This window comes from Sus scrofa, chromosome 3 (assembly GCF_054392235.1).
Source record: "Sus scrofa isolate SSC_HxYL_T2T_F1_AM1 chromosome 3, Sscrofa_HxYL_maternal_Yorkshire_Landrace_v2.0, whole genome shotgun sequence".
Taxonomy (NCBI): domain Eukaryota; kingdom Metazoa; phylum Chordata; class Mammalia; order Artiodactyla; family Suidae; genus Sus; species Sus scrofa.
In genome coordinates this window covers 4,541,575-4,555,392 of record NC_139385.1, presented here as the reverse complement: position 1 = coordinate 4,555,392, position 13,818 = coordinate 4,541,575, and the positions used below count along the sequence as shown (strand labels likewise).

The 13,818-nt window shown below is 56.6% G+C and overlaps 1 protein-coding gene across 4 annotated transcripts in view; it reads left to right on the top strand.

Moving 5' to 3' along the window:
* Positions 1-13,818, top strand: part of INTS15 (integrator complex subunit 15) — an 18,137-nt gene extending 4,319 nt beyond the window's left edge. For 3 of the 4 annotated variants that reach the window (XM_085016553.1, XM_021086073.2, XM_021086074.2), the window contains exons 3-6: positions 2,205-2,370; positions 6,999-7,523; positions 8,594-8,633; positions 13,049-13,818. In XM_085016553.1, the coding sequence (XP_084872679.1) occupies positions 2,205-2,370; positions 6,999-7,523; positions 8,594-8,633; positions 13,049-13,250 (933 nt within the window). In that variant the 3' untranslated portion in view covers positions 13,251-13,818. Of the gene's footprint in view, positions 1-2,204; positions 3,400-6,504; positions 7,524-8,593; positions 8,634-13,048 lie in introns of all 4 variants that reach the window. The other variant, XM_085016554.1, reaches the window with a different exon arrangement.

Below are 13,818 nucleotides of genomic sequence, written 5' to 3'. Positions count from 1 at the left end.
TGTAGCACAGGGGGTATATCCAGTCTCCTGGGAGAGACCGTGATGGAAAAGAATATTAAAAAAGGAATGTTTAAAAAAAAAAGCTTTTTTTTTTTTTTTTCCGTCTGAATCCAAAGCATATGGAGTTTGCCAGGCCAGGGATTGAATCCAAGCTGCAGCTGCAGCACCAGGTCCTTAACACACCACAGTGGAACCTCCCAAGAATTCCTTCTTGACTGTGTCGAGATAATGGTTTCGACAATTGAGCGTTCCCTCTTTGATGTCTAAATCTAATTTTTCCAACCAATAGTAATTCAAAATGATCAAGGGGGAGAAAAAGGTTACCTCTGTTCTTTGACAACCTCCTGAAGTCAAGTTTAGCATCTTGTAATTCATCATATAATTTTCCCTTTCTTTTTTAAACTTTAAACTTTTTTTTTTCTTTTTTTTTGTCTTTTTGCCTTTTCTAGGGCCGCTCCTGCGGCATATGGAGGTTCCCAGGCTAGGGGTGGAATCGGAGCTGTAGCCACAGGCCTATGCCAGAGCCACAGCAACGCGGAATCCGAGCCGCTTCTGCAACCTACACCACAGCTCATGGCAACGCTGGCTCCTTAACCCACTGAGCAAGGGCAGGGATCGAACCCGCAACCTCATGGTTCCTAGTCGGATTTGTTAACCACTGAGCCACGACGGGAACTCCAAACTTTAAACATTTTTAATTTAATTAATTTATTTATTTTTGGGGGCCGCCGTACCCAAGGCATGTGGAAGATCCCAGGCGAGGGGTTGAATCGGAGCCGTAGCCTCCGGCCTACACCACAGCTCATGACAGCTCTGGATCCTTAACCCACTGAGCGAGGCCGGGGATCGAACCTCGTGGGTGCTAGTCAGATTTGTTTCTGCTGAGCCACAGTGGGAACCTCTTCCCTTTCTTTCTTGGGATGCTGTTGTGCTGGCATTTTGGCAAAGTGAAAGCAGATGTGAACAGCGGGAAAGGAACTTGTGGTTTGGGTCAGGGTTTGCCCCACTGGGATCTGGAGCTGCAGCTTCCTCCTGAGAAAGGTGGTGGGGGGCTCCGGTCTGGTGCCTGAATGAACAGCCTGGCCTGATGCCCCCTTGCAGTTTCCCCTGCAGGCCATGCTGCAGCCCCGGAACTAGCCATCCTGAGCAGGTGTTAGGTGTGGCTGCAGAGTGCCATCTGAGCAGGAAGGGACAAGGAGAGGATGGGGTTGTAGGGATCAAAAGCATTAAGGGGAGTTCCCGCCGTGGCGCAGGGGTTAACGAATCCGACTAGGAACCAGGAGGTTGCAGGTTCGATCCCTTGCCTCCCTCAGTGGGTTGAGGATCCAGCATTGCTGTGAGCTGTGGTGTAGGTCGCAGACGTGGTGTAGGTCACAGACATGGCTTGGATCTGGCCTTGCCGTGGCTGTAGCTCCGATTAGACTCCTAGCCCAGAAACTGCCATATGTTGCAGGTGCAACCGTGAAAAGGAACAAAAGTACTAAGAGAGTCCATCCTGGGAGAAGATTGAGAGCCAAGTTGAGAAAGTACTGCTCTAGGTCTCATGATAATTCACAGACTCTCCTAAACCCCATCAAAGTGGTGCAGCAACTGTTAATTTTTACCTGTAGAGTCTTGCCGGCACCATTATGAAAGTTGTCTTTTCTTTGCTGGAATCCGGGAATGATTTTTCGCAAGTAAACTTCAAAGTAAAGGATCCTTGACCCACTGAACAAATCCAGGGGTCGAGCCCGCGTCCTCACGGACACTAGTCAGATTCGCTTCCGCTGAGCCGTGACGGGAACTCTTGGGGCCCTGTTTCCATAAACCTTTATTTATCAGGAGTTCCCATTGTGGCTCAGCGGGTTAAGAGACTGACATAGTGTCTGTGAGGATGCAGGTTGGATCCCTGGCCTCGCTCCATGGGTTAAGGATCCGGCGTTGCTGTGTGCTGAGGTGTAGGTCGCCGACACGACTCGGATCCAGTGTTCCTGTGGCTGTGGTGTAGCCCGGCAGCTGAAGCTCTGAATCGACCCCTAGCCTGGGAACTTCCATATGCCGCAGGTGCAGCCATAAAAAGAAAAAAAAAGTAATAAATAAAAAATTAGAAAAACAGGGGGAAGGTTGGATTTGGTGGTGCGTGGGGGGGGCTTTAGCCGGCCCACCCCTGGTGGTCGCTTCGGCTCAGGACACCTGTGGTTACGTGGACTGTGGCTTCTTTGCAGCGGACGCCCGTGGTCTACTGCGTGAGGTTGGCCAGGGCCCTGGTAGACGACTACTGCTGCCTGGTGCCGGGATCCGTGCAGACGCTGAAGCAGATATTCAGTGCCAGCCCCCGCTTCTGCTGCCAGTTCATAACTTCAGTCACTGCGCTGTACGACCTGTCGTCAGGTAAGCTTCAGACAGGTGGTTGCCAGGTGTATTTCTGCCAGCCAGCAGGTACTTGGGTGTTTTGTTCTCTGAAATGTGTAGCTTATTTCAGGCCGAAAGCTGAAGGGGTGGGCCACCTGGACTTCTGGAATTTGCCTGTAGGGACCTCTCCTTAGCCAATCCCATGTGCCTGACTCAGAATGGTCCAGGTGATAGACAGCAAAGGACTGGGAGCTGGGAGAGAGGTGGCTCTCTCCCTAGACATGACTCGCTTCTTTTTTTTTTTCTTCTTAGGGCCACACCTGCGGCGTATGGAGGTTCCCAGGCTGGGGGTGTAATTGGAGCTGTAGCCGCTGGCCTCCACCACAGCCACAGCAACACCAGATCCAAGTCACGTCTGCGACCTACACCACAGCTCATAGCAACGCCGGATCCTTAACCCACGGAGCAAGGCCAGGGATTGAACCCGCAACCTCATGGTTCCTAGTCGGATTTGTTTCCGCTGCGCCACAACAGGAACTCCATGACTTGTTTTTTTATCCCTCACGTTTTATTTTGAAAAATTTCAAAAGCTCAGGAGAGTTGCAAGAATATTGCACCAAACCTTGATAGACCCCTCTCTCACCGAGATTCACCAGCTCTTCCCATTTGCCGTGTGTTCTGTTGCCCTTTTCCTCCTTTTCTGTCCCCACTTAGGCGCACACACAAAGATTTTTCCCTGAACTATTGAGTTTGTCGCCCATCTCGTGCACCACGTACTTAAATGTGTGTCTCCTAAGACCGAGAGCGTTTCCCCACGTAGCCACGATGCCGTTTTCACATCTCAGAGGTTACTTGCTGACGGAATTCTCTAGCCGGTGTTCAGATTTCCTTGAGTGTGTCTCATATCTCCCTGCTCGGCTTCCGCCCGCCCCCTGAGGGATCCGGAGAATTTGGGATGCAGTCAGCGAAGGTTGTCGAGTCACTTGGGTCGTTTAGTCCCTAGCATAGATTTAAAAAGGTCCCTATGACCTTGAAGTATTTTGAGAGTTCATGTTTACCTTGCAAAACGTGCTTCCACTTATGTTTGTCTGATTGTTTCCTGAAGAAAGATTCAGGTTAAACGCTTGTGGCAACAATGTTACCCGGGCCGAGTGTGTTGCTCTCTCCAGGAGACCTTGGGCGTCGTTGGTGTCAGTTCCACTGTTGGTGATGTTTGTTTTGTTTTGTTTTTTGTCTTCTCTAGGGCCGCCCCCATGGCACATGGCGGTTCCCAGGCCAGGGGTCGAATCTGAGCGGTAGCTGCTGGCCTCCACCACGGCCATAGAACGTCAGATCCCAGCCACATCTGGGACCTACACCACAGCTCATGGCAACACCAGACTCTTAACCCACTGAGCGAGGCCAGGGATCGAACCCATGTCCTCATTGATACTAGTTGAGTTCATTCCTGCTGAGTCATGTCCTCAGCCTGATGCCGGGAGAGGTCATCGGGAGGCCACGTTCAGTTGGGAGACCCCATGTCCCTTGGGCCTGTCCAGCAGCTGAGCCCCCTGCTCAGAATATTTTTTGCAGACTCCCCCAAAAAGAAAACGGGTACAAATCGAGCAGCCCTGGTTGAATTGGGCAGGGGTCTCCGAGCCCACCCATTGGGCTCTCCCACCCACTCTCCTCCCCCGGGGGTGGTTCCAGGGAACACAGACAAGCACGGAGTCCCTCTACATCTGTGTCCTTGTGTGACCCCCACAGCCCGTGCAGCCTCTGCCCCGGGGCAGCGGCCCTTGCTTTCCATGTGGGGAAGTTACAGGCCTTTTACCCTGGCGAGCAGCGCTCCCTGCAGGGCAGACCCAAAGCCCGCTTTTTAGTTCAGGTTCCTCCTTCTCTGCGCTCGGAGGGGCTCAGAGGGGCTCAGAGGGCCGACAGGTCTGACAGCTCAGCCCTCAGCAGCGGCTCCCACCAGCACCCCACTGACATTGGAGTCGCCTTCCCTCTGTAACCCCTTCCTTGCCGCTAGACCTTTTTCTTCTCTGAGAAAGTTCGCATGGACGTAGCGTGATCGTTCGAGTTGTGTCGTGCCCACGTGGAATCACGTACTTGCCTTTTGCAGCAGCAGCAGCAGCGCGCTGTCCGGCCCGGCTTCCTGAGAGCCGCTAAGAGCTGGGACCTGTGTTCAGGCCTTTTGTTTCCCCGGAGGAAGGATCCCGTTAAACCCATATAGCAGAAGGTGCCCTCGCAGGCCATCAGTTAAGGACAGAAATTGGTCTTGCCGTTGGGAATGGCTTAACTCACCTGGGGGGAGGCAGTACTGTTTAGAGAACCCCGCTCCCGTGCTGGGATGGACGTGAGACGTGCCGTTTTTCTCTTAAGTCAATCGCCAGTCGGAGATGTCACCGATTTATTTTTTTCGTCTTGACACCACTCTCCTGAGGTACGGTTGACATACAGATAGCGGCACGTGTGTGTCTGTACACACAACTCGATGTGTTTGGAGATGCGGAAATCCCTGGCTGCCCAGTGGAGGCTCAGACGGCGGGTCTGAGTCCACTGTCAGCGTGGCCGCTGCCACTGCTCTTGGGGCTTCGAGAGGAGCACATGCCTCGGGCGTCTGTGTCCCCAAGATGATGACGGAAGAAGCTCACCTAACGAAGCAGCACCCTCTCTGGCCCGAATCGTGCAGAGGACTTGAGCACATGTGGACACAGAGCACGTGTGCACACGCTGCCTCAGGCTCAGCTTAGACGTGTGGCGCGGGGAGGGGCTGGGTGCCAGAGGAATGGGCCTGAGACGGGCGTTGCCCACACAGAAACATCTCGGGGAATCGAGGGGCCACGGTCACCACTGTAATTTCCCAGGAAAAGCTCAGAGACAACTTCTGCCTCCTGTCACTGTCCTTTCATAGCGAAGGGAGAGGGGTGGTTCAGCCCCAAACGGTCTCAGGAGAAAGGCCAGTGTGTCCTGAGAAAGAGCAGCTGGGGCCCTGCCCTGACTCGGCGCTCCCCCCTCCCCCCCTTATGTTTGGCTCTGGGCCTCAGCAGCCCAGAGGGGCTCCATCCTCCTTAAGCACTTTTATGAGCTGAGCCGAGGGGTGCACAGCCCTGAGATGGGAGGCTGGGGACCCAGTCCCGGGCACACAGCCAGCCTAAGGGCAGTGCGCACTGGTCCCAGGTGGCCGTGCAGCCTAGTGCCCAAGAGCCCAGCCGCTGGGGTCAGATCTGGGCCCACCACATGCCTTTTTTTTTTTGCTTTTATGGCCACACCCGTGGCATATGGAGGTTCCAGGGCTAGGGGTCTAATCGGAGCTTCAGCCACCGGCCTACACCACAGCCACAGCAACGCTGGATCCTTAGCCCACTGAGTGGGGCCAGGGATTGAAGCTGCATCCTCATGGATGTACAGTCGGGTTCATTACCACTGATCCGCAGCGGGAACTCCCCGCTGCACACTTTCCATGAGTCTAGAGGAAATTACCTAACATCGCTGTGCCTCGCCTTCCTCCTCGTTGGTGTAATAGACAGGTTGTTTGAGGGTTAAGTGAGTTAATCTGGGTAAAGGGCTTCGCCCGTGCCTGGCACGTCGTAAACTCGGAGTCCGTGTCAGCGTTTATGTTTGGCATTAATGTTCTCTGTCTGGCCATAGAGTGTGCCCGGTCTCAGGGGTCACAGGCGGCCCCGCTTTGCTTAGACAGAGGTTCCAGGTTTGGGGCTGGGATGGATCGTGGCAGCTGACAGATGTTGACAGGACCCTGAGCTGCTCCCCGCAGCCACCACAGCTGCCACCATGCCGTGGGGGAGACCCTAGCCACAGGGACAAAACCTCCTCACAAGGGAAGCAAGTGTGCTAGTAGTTTCAGCCAGAAAAGGTAAACTTTTGGCGTTCCCACTGTGCTGCAGTGGGTTAAGAATCTGGCTGCAGTGGCTTGGGTCTCTGCAGAGGCACAGGTTCCACCCCAGGCCCAGCACAGCGGGTCGAAGGATCTGGCATAGGTCCCAGCTCAGTTCGAAACTTGGTCTAAGTCGTGGCTTAGGACTCAGTCCCTGGTCCAGGAACTTCCATGTGCTGTGGATGTGGCCATGAAAAAAATAAAATAAAAAAGTGGAAGTTCCTGTCATGGCTCAGCAGTTCACGAATCTGACTAGTATCCGTGAGGGCTCAGGTTTGATCCCTGGCCTCGCTCAGTGGGTTAAGGATCCCGTGTTGCCATGAGCTGTGGCATAGATGGCAGACGCGGCTCGGATCTGGCGTGGCTGTGGCTGTGGCTGTGGTATAGGCCGGCAGCTGCAGCTCTGATTCAGCTCCTAACCTGGGAACCTTCATGTACTGCACAAAAAGACAAAAAAAAAAAAAAAAAAAAAAAAAGGACTTTTATTTAATTAACATAGGATCCTCAAGGCATACTGGAGTTCTAGGGAATTATTGATTTAACCACCATTTTTCAAGCCCTCCCGCGGCCGGGCAGTCCTGGCACCGTGGCCCGCACTCTGAGTCGGACCCCGGCCTCTCGGAGGGGGCGTTCTGGGAAAGGAGAGAGAACAGATGAGGACAGTGGGGTGCAACCCGGGTGTCAGAGGTGAGCGCTGTGGGCTGGGAGGTCCGGCGCCCTCCCCGCCAGCCGCCCGGCTCCTGTCCCCGCAGCTGAAAACCCTGCTGACCAGACGCCTCTCGGTTTGCAGATGAGCTCATCCCCCCGTTGGACTTGCTGGAAATGATTGTCACCTGGATTTTTGAGGACCCGCGGTTGATTCTCATCACTTTTCTGAACACGCCAATTGCAGCCAACCTCCCAATAGGATTTTTGGAGCTCACCCCGCTCACTGGATTGATCCGCTGGTGTGTGAAGGCCCCTCTGGCTTATAAACGGAAGAAGAAGCCCTCCTTAGCCAACGGCCACGTCCCCGCCAAAGTCACGAAGGACTCGGCGGGGATGGACAGAGACTCCCACCTCTTGTACTCCAAGCTCCACCTCAGCGTCCTGCAGGTCCTCATGATGCTGCAGGTGCACTTGACCGAGAAGAACCTGTACGGGCGCCTGGGGCTCATCCTCTTTGACCACATGGTCCCGCTGGTGGAGGAGATCAACAGATTGGCGGATGAACTGAACCCCCTCAACGCCTCCCAAGAGATCGAGCTCTCCCTGGACCGGCTGGCACAAGCTCTGCAGGTGGCCATGGCCTCCGGAGCCCTGCTGTGCACAAGAGGTGGGTGGTCCCGGGCCGGCAGGCGGGCCTCCCGGGGGGCGGGGAGAGCACCACGTGTCGGAAAGAAAAGAGGGGCTCCTGGACAGATGCTGTTTGCTGCTGCTTTTAAGACATCTTTCCTCTTAGTGAGCACGGGGAGAGGGCGGGAGTCACAGATCGCAGGTGGCCGCGGCGGCTCTGTGCCTCCTGGCGCACTCGCTCGGGCCCGGAGGCTCCTCCAGAGTGTGGATAATAATGGCTTAATAGCCTTCTTCTTTGGAATCTTTTCTTTTACTGCATGGTTTTTCTTTTCTTTCTTTCTTTTTTTTTTTTTTGGCTTTTGTCTTTTTTCTTTTCAGGGCCGCACCGGCAGCACATGGAGGTTCCTGGGCTAGGGGTTGAATCGGAATGTAGCCGCCAGTCTACACCACAGCCACAGCAGCAAGGGATCCGGGCCGTACCTGTGACCTACACCATAGCTCACGGCAACGCCGGATCCTTAACCCACTGAGCGAGGCCAGGGATCGAACCCGTGTCCTCATGGATGCTAGTCAGGTTCGTTCACCCCTGAGCTACGAGGGGAACTCTGTGCAGTTTTTTTTTTTAATTGAGGCATAATTTACATACAGTGAGATGCACGTGTGTAAGTGCATAAACCATTCCCTTCACCCGTGTTAAGGGCTCCTTGGTTCTCCTGCATTTCCATGCTCGCCGTCTCCTAGGAGAATGAGCTGGCGCTATGACACAATTGTGGTTGTGTTTTGACTGTTGGCTCCCAGGCATTGCCTGGGGCCCCCTGCCGTGGCCCCTGGTGATGGGTTTCCCTCTCAGCCTTGGGCGTCTGATCTGCTGTCTCTGGGCCCTTGCCCAGCCGACTGGCACCTTGCCGACGGAGCCGCCCCCTTCCCTAAGCCATGGCTTCTGTTTGCGGCTAGTTCGTTAAAGCAAAAATTGAAGGAAAAGGGAACCCGTGTCTAAATGATGCTGGGAAGAGGCAGCGTGAGGCGCACATCTTCCCCGGGTCCTTGAGCGTCAGGGACCGTCTCACCTCGTCTCCAGGCTGCTCCTTACTCTGGTCTCCTTGATTTCAGATGACCTCAGAACCTTGTGCTCCAGGCTGCCCCATAACAAGTAAGTGTCCTCTTGGGATTGCTGGCCGGGCCGGCGTCGGGTGGGGTTGGGGGTGCCCGGCGGGATGGCCTCCGGTCCTGGCTCCCTGGGGGAGAGCTGGTTTGCAGGGTCTATGGCTTCTGCATATGGGGGGGCCCCCTAAGAACCTGACGGTGAAGTGGGGGGGGGGGGTGAATAGGACAGCGTACCCACGCGAGAGGACGTCCAAGCAGAGAAGGCATCAAAGAGGTGGGAAAAGCGGTCTCTTGCCAGGAGGCCAGGAAGAAGCCGGAGCGAACCCTGGTGTCCGTCACCGCTGTGTCAGCTGGTGTGACGGGCTGATGGAGGTGCACCCACGTCATTGGTGGCATTGCGATTGCAGGGCCCTTAGGGAGACCCTTGAGAGCCAGCGCTGGGCACAGCGTGTCGGTGAGGCCATCGCCTTGGTATCAGACTGGGTTCCGAGCGTGGTTCCGTCTGGTTTGCTGTGACGCCGGGGCCGTCTCTTCGCCTGTCACTGAGGCTCGGTCCCCCTTGTAAGATGGGGACAGCAAGGGTTGCAGTGAGGGTTCCCCGAGGCCGTGCTTGCAAAGCTCTTTATCCGGGTCGCACAGGACCCTCTCCATAAATGGTGGTTATTGTCATAAACTGGGGGGCGCAGGGACAGTAGCGGTAAAAAGCGGGGCTGTGTGGTCACAGCTTCTGGTAATTCCAGCCTTGCTCCTTCCTGTCCACCCGGCCTCGGGCAGGTTCCTCATCCCCCGCTCTCCCTGTTTTCTCTGTAAAAGCGGGAAAATAATAGCACCCGCCTCGGGGCTCCCGGCCCCTTCCCCACCCCAGGTGTAGGCCTGGGTGAGAGCGAATGGACTAAAAAGATGGAAGGCGCCTGGAAAACGTGATGTGTGGTGTCAGCTGCTGTCGCTTTTACTGATACTTGTGTATCTTAGGAGTTTTCCTTCTTTTTTCTGCCGCGCTCCGAGGCACATGGAAATCCCAGGCCAGGCTCTGAGCCACAGTTGCGACCTGCTGCGCCCGTGCCAGATTCTTTAAGCCTCTGTGCCCGGCCGAGGGTCAGATCTGTGTCCTGGTGCTGTAGAGACGCAGCCAATCCCGCTGGGCCGCAGGGGACACTCCAGGAGTTTCTCTTAATTTCATTGAATCTGAGAAGAAGGAAAAAGGGAGCTTCTAGTCTGGCACAGTGGGTTCATAATCCAACGTTGCTGAGATGTACGTTGCAGCTGCGGCTGAGATTCGATCCCTGGCCCGGGAACTTCCATATGCTGTGGGTGTGTCCCCCTCCAAAAAAAAAGAAAAAGAAGCAGCAGCCAAAAACGATATGACTTTGTGCTCCGAATGTTTCCTGCAAATGCTGTATCATTATAGCAAAAAGCTGGAAGCAACCTAACCGTCCTGTAGCCTCGGGCTGCTCAGTAAATTAGTGGCGACCTGTTGGCGGGTGGGAACATTGCGTGTCCACTAGAAATAGGGATTGGGGGGGCTGTGTGAGGAAGTGTTTACAACTGAAGGCAGAGGTCCATGCCCCCTGCCCTGCGTGCCCATGGGCAGCGTTTACAGGAGTGAAATGGCCAAGTTAGTCGGGTGATATTCTTTCTCCAGAGTCACGTCGCTTAACAGGGACAGGGCTCCAGGGCTGGCGTTGGCAGGCCATGTGGACAAAGGGTGAGCAAGCCCACCTGCCCATGGCACTGTGTGTGCTCCCAGCCCCTGGAGCCCAACCCACCAGCCCTGTGTGGGCCAGGGAGTGTGGGTGGATGTGGCAGGCTGAGCATCCTTTGAGGCCAAGAAATGGGCCAGATGCTACCTCCCAGGCTGACGGCAGAGGAGCTGCAGCCGGGAGCTCAGCGTGGGGCTCCGGGGGAAGGGCAGCTCGGGGCAGCCTCTGGGTAGGTGATGGGAGTCGGGGGCGAGGTGGTTCCTGGGGGCACTGAGTGTCATCCTTGAGGTATTCTGGCAGCAAGGTGGATGGCTTGTCCAGAGGCCACCTCGCCCTGGGGAGCCCATGCTGCTCCTTTTCTGTCTTTTTTTTCCCCTGGGTTCTAAGAAAGCCCCGGGCACTTGAGCTCATCATTTGTGCCAGTGGCGCCTCTCCCCTCCCTGCAGTGACCCCTTCATAATGTTTTCCTTCTTGGAGCACAGCTTTTATCCCACGTTTACTGCTTTCAGGGCATCAACACCGTGATAGGGTGTCAATCCTTTATCGTCGTAGTCTTATAACTGGGGGTCCCCATGGAATCCTCTGGAAGTTCTAACAGCCCCAAGGGCTCCCCCACCCCCAGGAGCCTGTGCTGCCCCCCCCCCCCCGCCCCCGGGACGGACTGGCCCTGACCTGGGGAGGGAGCGTGGCCCAGGCCGCTTGGAATACTTCTCTGGCTTGTGATAGTTTCTTTTGTGTTAATCATCTTCCCGCCTGGACCGGACACTTGCTGAAACCCCTTCTGTCTCTGGCAGGGCGCGGGTTCAAATGAACATACGCCCTACACTTTACCTGCACACCGCTTCCTCCTTAGACCTGTTTGCCTGCTTATTTGATTGAGCTTTTTAACCCAGAGTAGTTAAAATATAGCAACGTGAGTGAAAAGGGAGTCAGAGGAGCTTGGAGCCACTAAAAGGCGCCAGCTTCCTTCAGGCCTGGGTTTTGTGCCCGAGCCCCTCCTGGGGGCCCCGGGTACCAGATTCTGTACTTGGAGGCGGGGAAGGGTGAAGGTCACTCTGCCAAAGACCTTGCCCTCCCACCCCGCCCCTACCCGGTCTCGGAGCTGCAGTCGTCGGCCGTGCAGGGCAGGTGCAGGGGGCAGGTGCAGGGCGTGGGAAAGGAGGCCGAGGGGCGAGTGGCGGGCATGAATGGGACCCCGCAGGTGGGACTCGGTGATGTGGGGAGATCCGCCTGCACAGACACTGGAGACGCAGAAGCCAGCCAGAGCCGTGGCCCTGGGTGGGGCTGGGGGGGCGGAGCCAGTGCGTCCGCAGCAGGGGGCGGGGGAGCAGCGGGGCGGGCCGGGCTGCGGAGGAGCTTCTGTCCCGAAGGGGCGTAACCAGCGGCGTTGGTTAAGTTCAGGCTGAGTCCGGAGAAGCTAGAGGTGGTGAGAAAGTTACACGCCGATCATGCCGGGAGGGGAGAGTGGCGCCAGAAAGGACGAGACTGATAAGCGGAAACCCTTTGGGGAGTCTCAGAAGGGACCAGCGTTGGAGGTGGCATTGAAATCAGGAGGCAGGAAGGCTTCTGGGAGACGCAGGCAGGCTGTCCTGTCCTGAACCTCAGAGAGGAGTGTGAGGGCGGGGGCACAGGGTGGGCGAAAGGGGGGTGGGTTGGGGGGAGGGGACTTAGGCTCCTGGGGGCAGAGGGGACGGGAGGGGGCCTGAAAGTGGGTCCAAGCCAGTACAGGATTCTTGATAGCTCGGTCCTGTGAAATGCCAGCTTTCATATGGCTTGGAATTCACTTAGGACTTGGTCATTAAAATAGACCTGGAGGGGAGTTCCCGTTGTGGCGCAGTGGGTAACGAATCCGACTAGGAACCATGAGGTTGTGGGTTCAGTCCTTGGCCTCGCTCAGTGGGTTAAGGATCTGGTGTTGCCGTGAGCTGTGGTGTAAGTCGCAGAGGCAGCTTGGTTCCCGTGTTGCTATGGCTGTGGTGTAGGTCGGTGGCTACAGCTCCGATTAGTCCCCTATCCTGGGAATCTGGGAATCTCCACATGCTGCGAGTGTGGCCTAGAACAAGACCAAAAAAAAAAAAGAAGACCTGGAATGTCTGTGAGGACGAGGGTTTGATCCCTGCCCTCCCTCAGTGGGTTAAGGATCAGGCGTTGCCATGAGCTGTGGCGTAGGTGCAGACGCAGCTCAGATCCGGTGTTGCAGCTGCAGTTCTGATTCGACCCCAGCCTGGGAATTTCCACACGCTGCAGGTGCAGCCCTAGGACGGAAAAAAAAAAAATGCCTTTGAGGAGTGTGGCCTTCTGTCATTTTCACTGGGGTGCCTCAGTCACGACCCTCGGAGGTGTAGACACCTAAGGCTGAATCAGATGCTGACCTGCCCTAGTCGCCGTGCCGCGGACGCTGATGCTGCGTCCGGAGCTTCTGTGACCTCCCCCTTGTTGCCTGCGGGTCCTGTCTTTTCCCAGCCTGGCCCCTTTCTCCAGGCCCCAGTCTGCTCCTGCCACCTCCAGGTCACCTTTTCTCGCTGCTGCCTGGCCAGGAGCCACCCCCCATCTTCCCTGGGCTCAGTTTGCCCCGACTGGAAAGCTTCCTGCCCTGTGCCCGATCTGGCACCTGTCCCTGCGCTTGCGGAGCCGGGGGGGGGTCACCAGGGTGTGCCAGCCTTCTCTCCCCCGCCTCCCTGAGTACCAGGTCCCAAGGGCCCGCCCGACGCCCCGCGTCAGGTGGATCCGGCGTGTCCTAACCCTTCTCCTGTGTTTGCAGCCTGCTCCAGCTGGTGATCTCGGGCCCCGTGCAGCAGTCGCCCCACGCGGCGCTCCCTCCCGGCTTCTACCCCCACATCCACACGCCCCCGCTGGGCTACGGGGCCGTGCCAGCCCACCCCGCCGCCCACCCCGCCCTGCCCACACACCCCGGGCACACCTTCATCTCGGGCATGACGTTTCCATTCAGGCCCATCCGCTAGGCTGACCCGAGGACCGCCGAGCGGCCCGTGCCTTCTCGCCTGGCTTGGAGGCAGCCTTCCCGGGGAAGAGGGCCTCGGAGTGGGCGCGGCAGGCGACCCTCCTCCCTGGCAGATCTGTGTTGGGGCAGAAGTTCTGCGACGTCGCCAACCAGGCACCTGCTACCCGGCCACGTTCGTAAACGTCCAGGTGGGATGGATGAAAGGAAAAACGTCCAGCCATCAGCGGAGCCGTGCGGGCGTCTGTGGGCCTGTGTGTCTCCTGGTGTGTCATTGCAGACACACGCTCTGAGCCTGCGCTGTCGGGGCACCGACGGGGAAGCAGCGTCTGCAGTCCACCCGCCTGGCTTCCCTCCCTGCGAACGGGCTGTGGCCCCGATAAACACAGGCCACTTGCACAGCCCGGGAGCTCCACGCCGAAGCGTTGGCATCACAAGCTTACCCACAGCACGGGTGCCAGTCGGGGAAACCTGTGAGCCTTGCCCCGTCACCGAGGAAAGGAACTCGGCCATTTTATTGGGGTCTCTAAATTGTCCTTTCGTATGTTCAAATAAATTTTTTTCTAAACGGT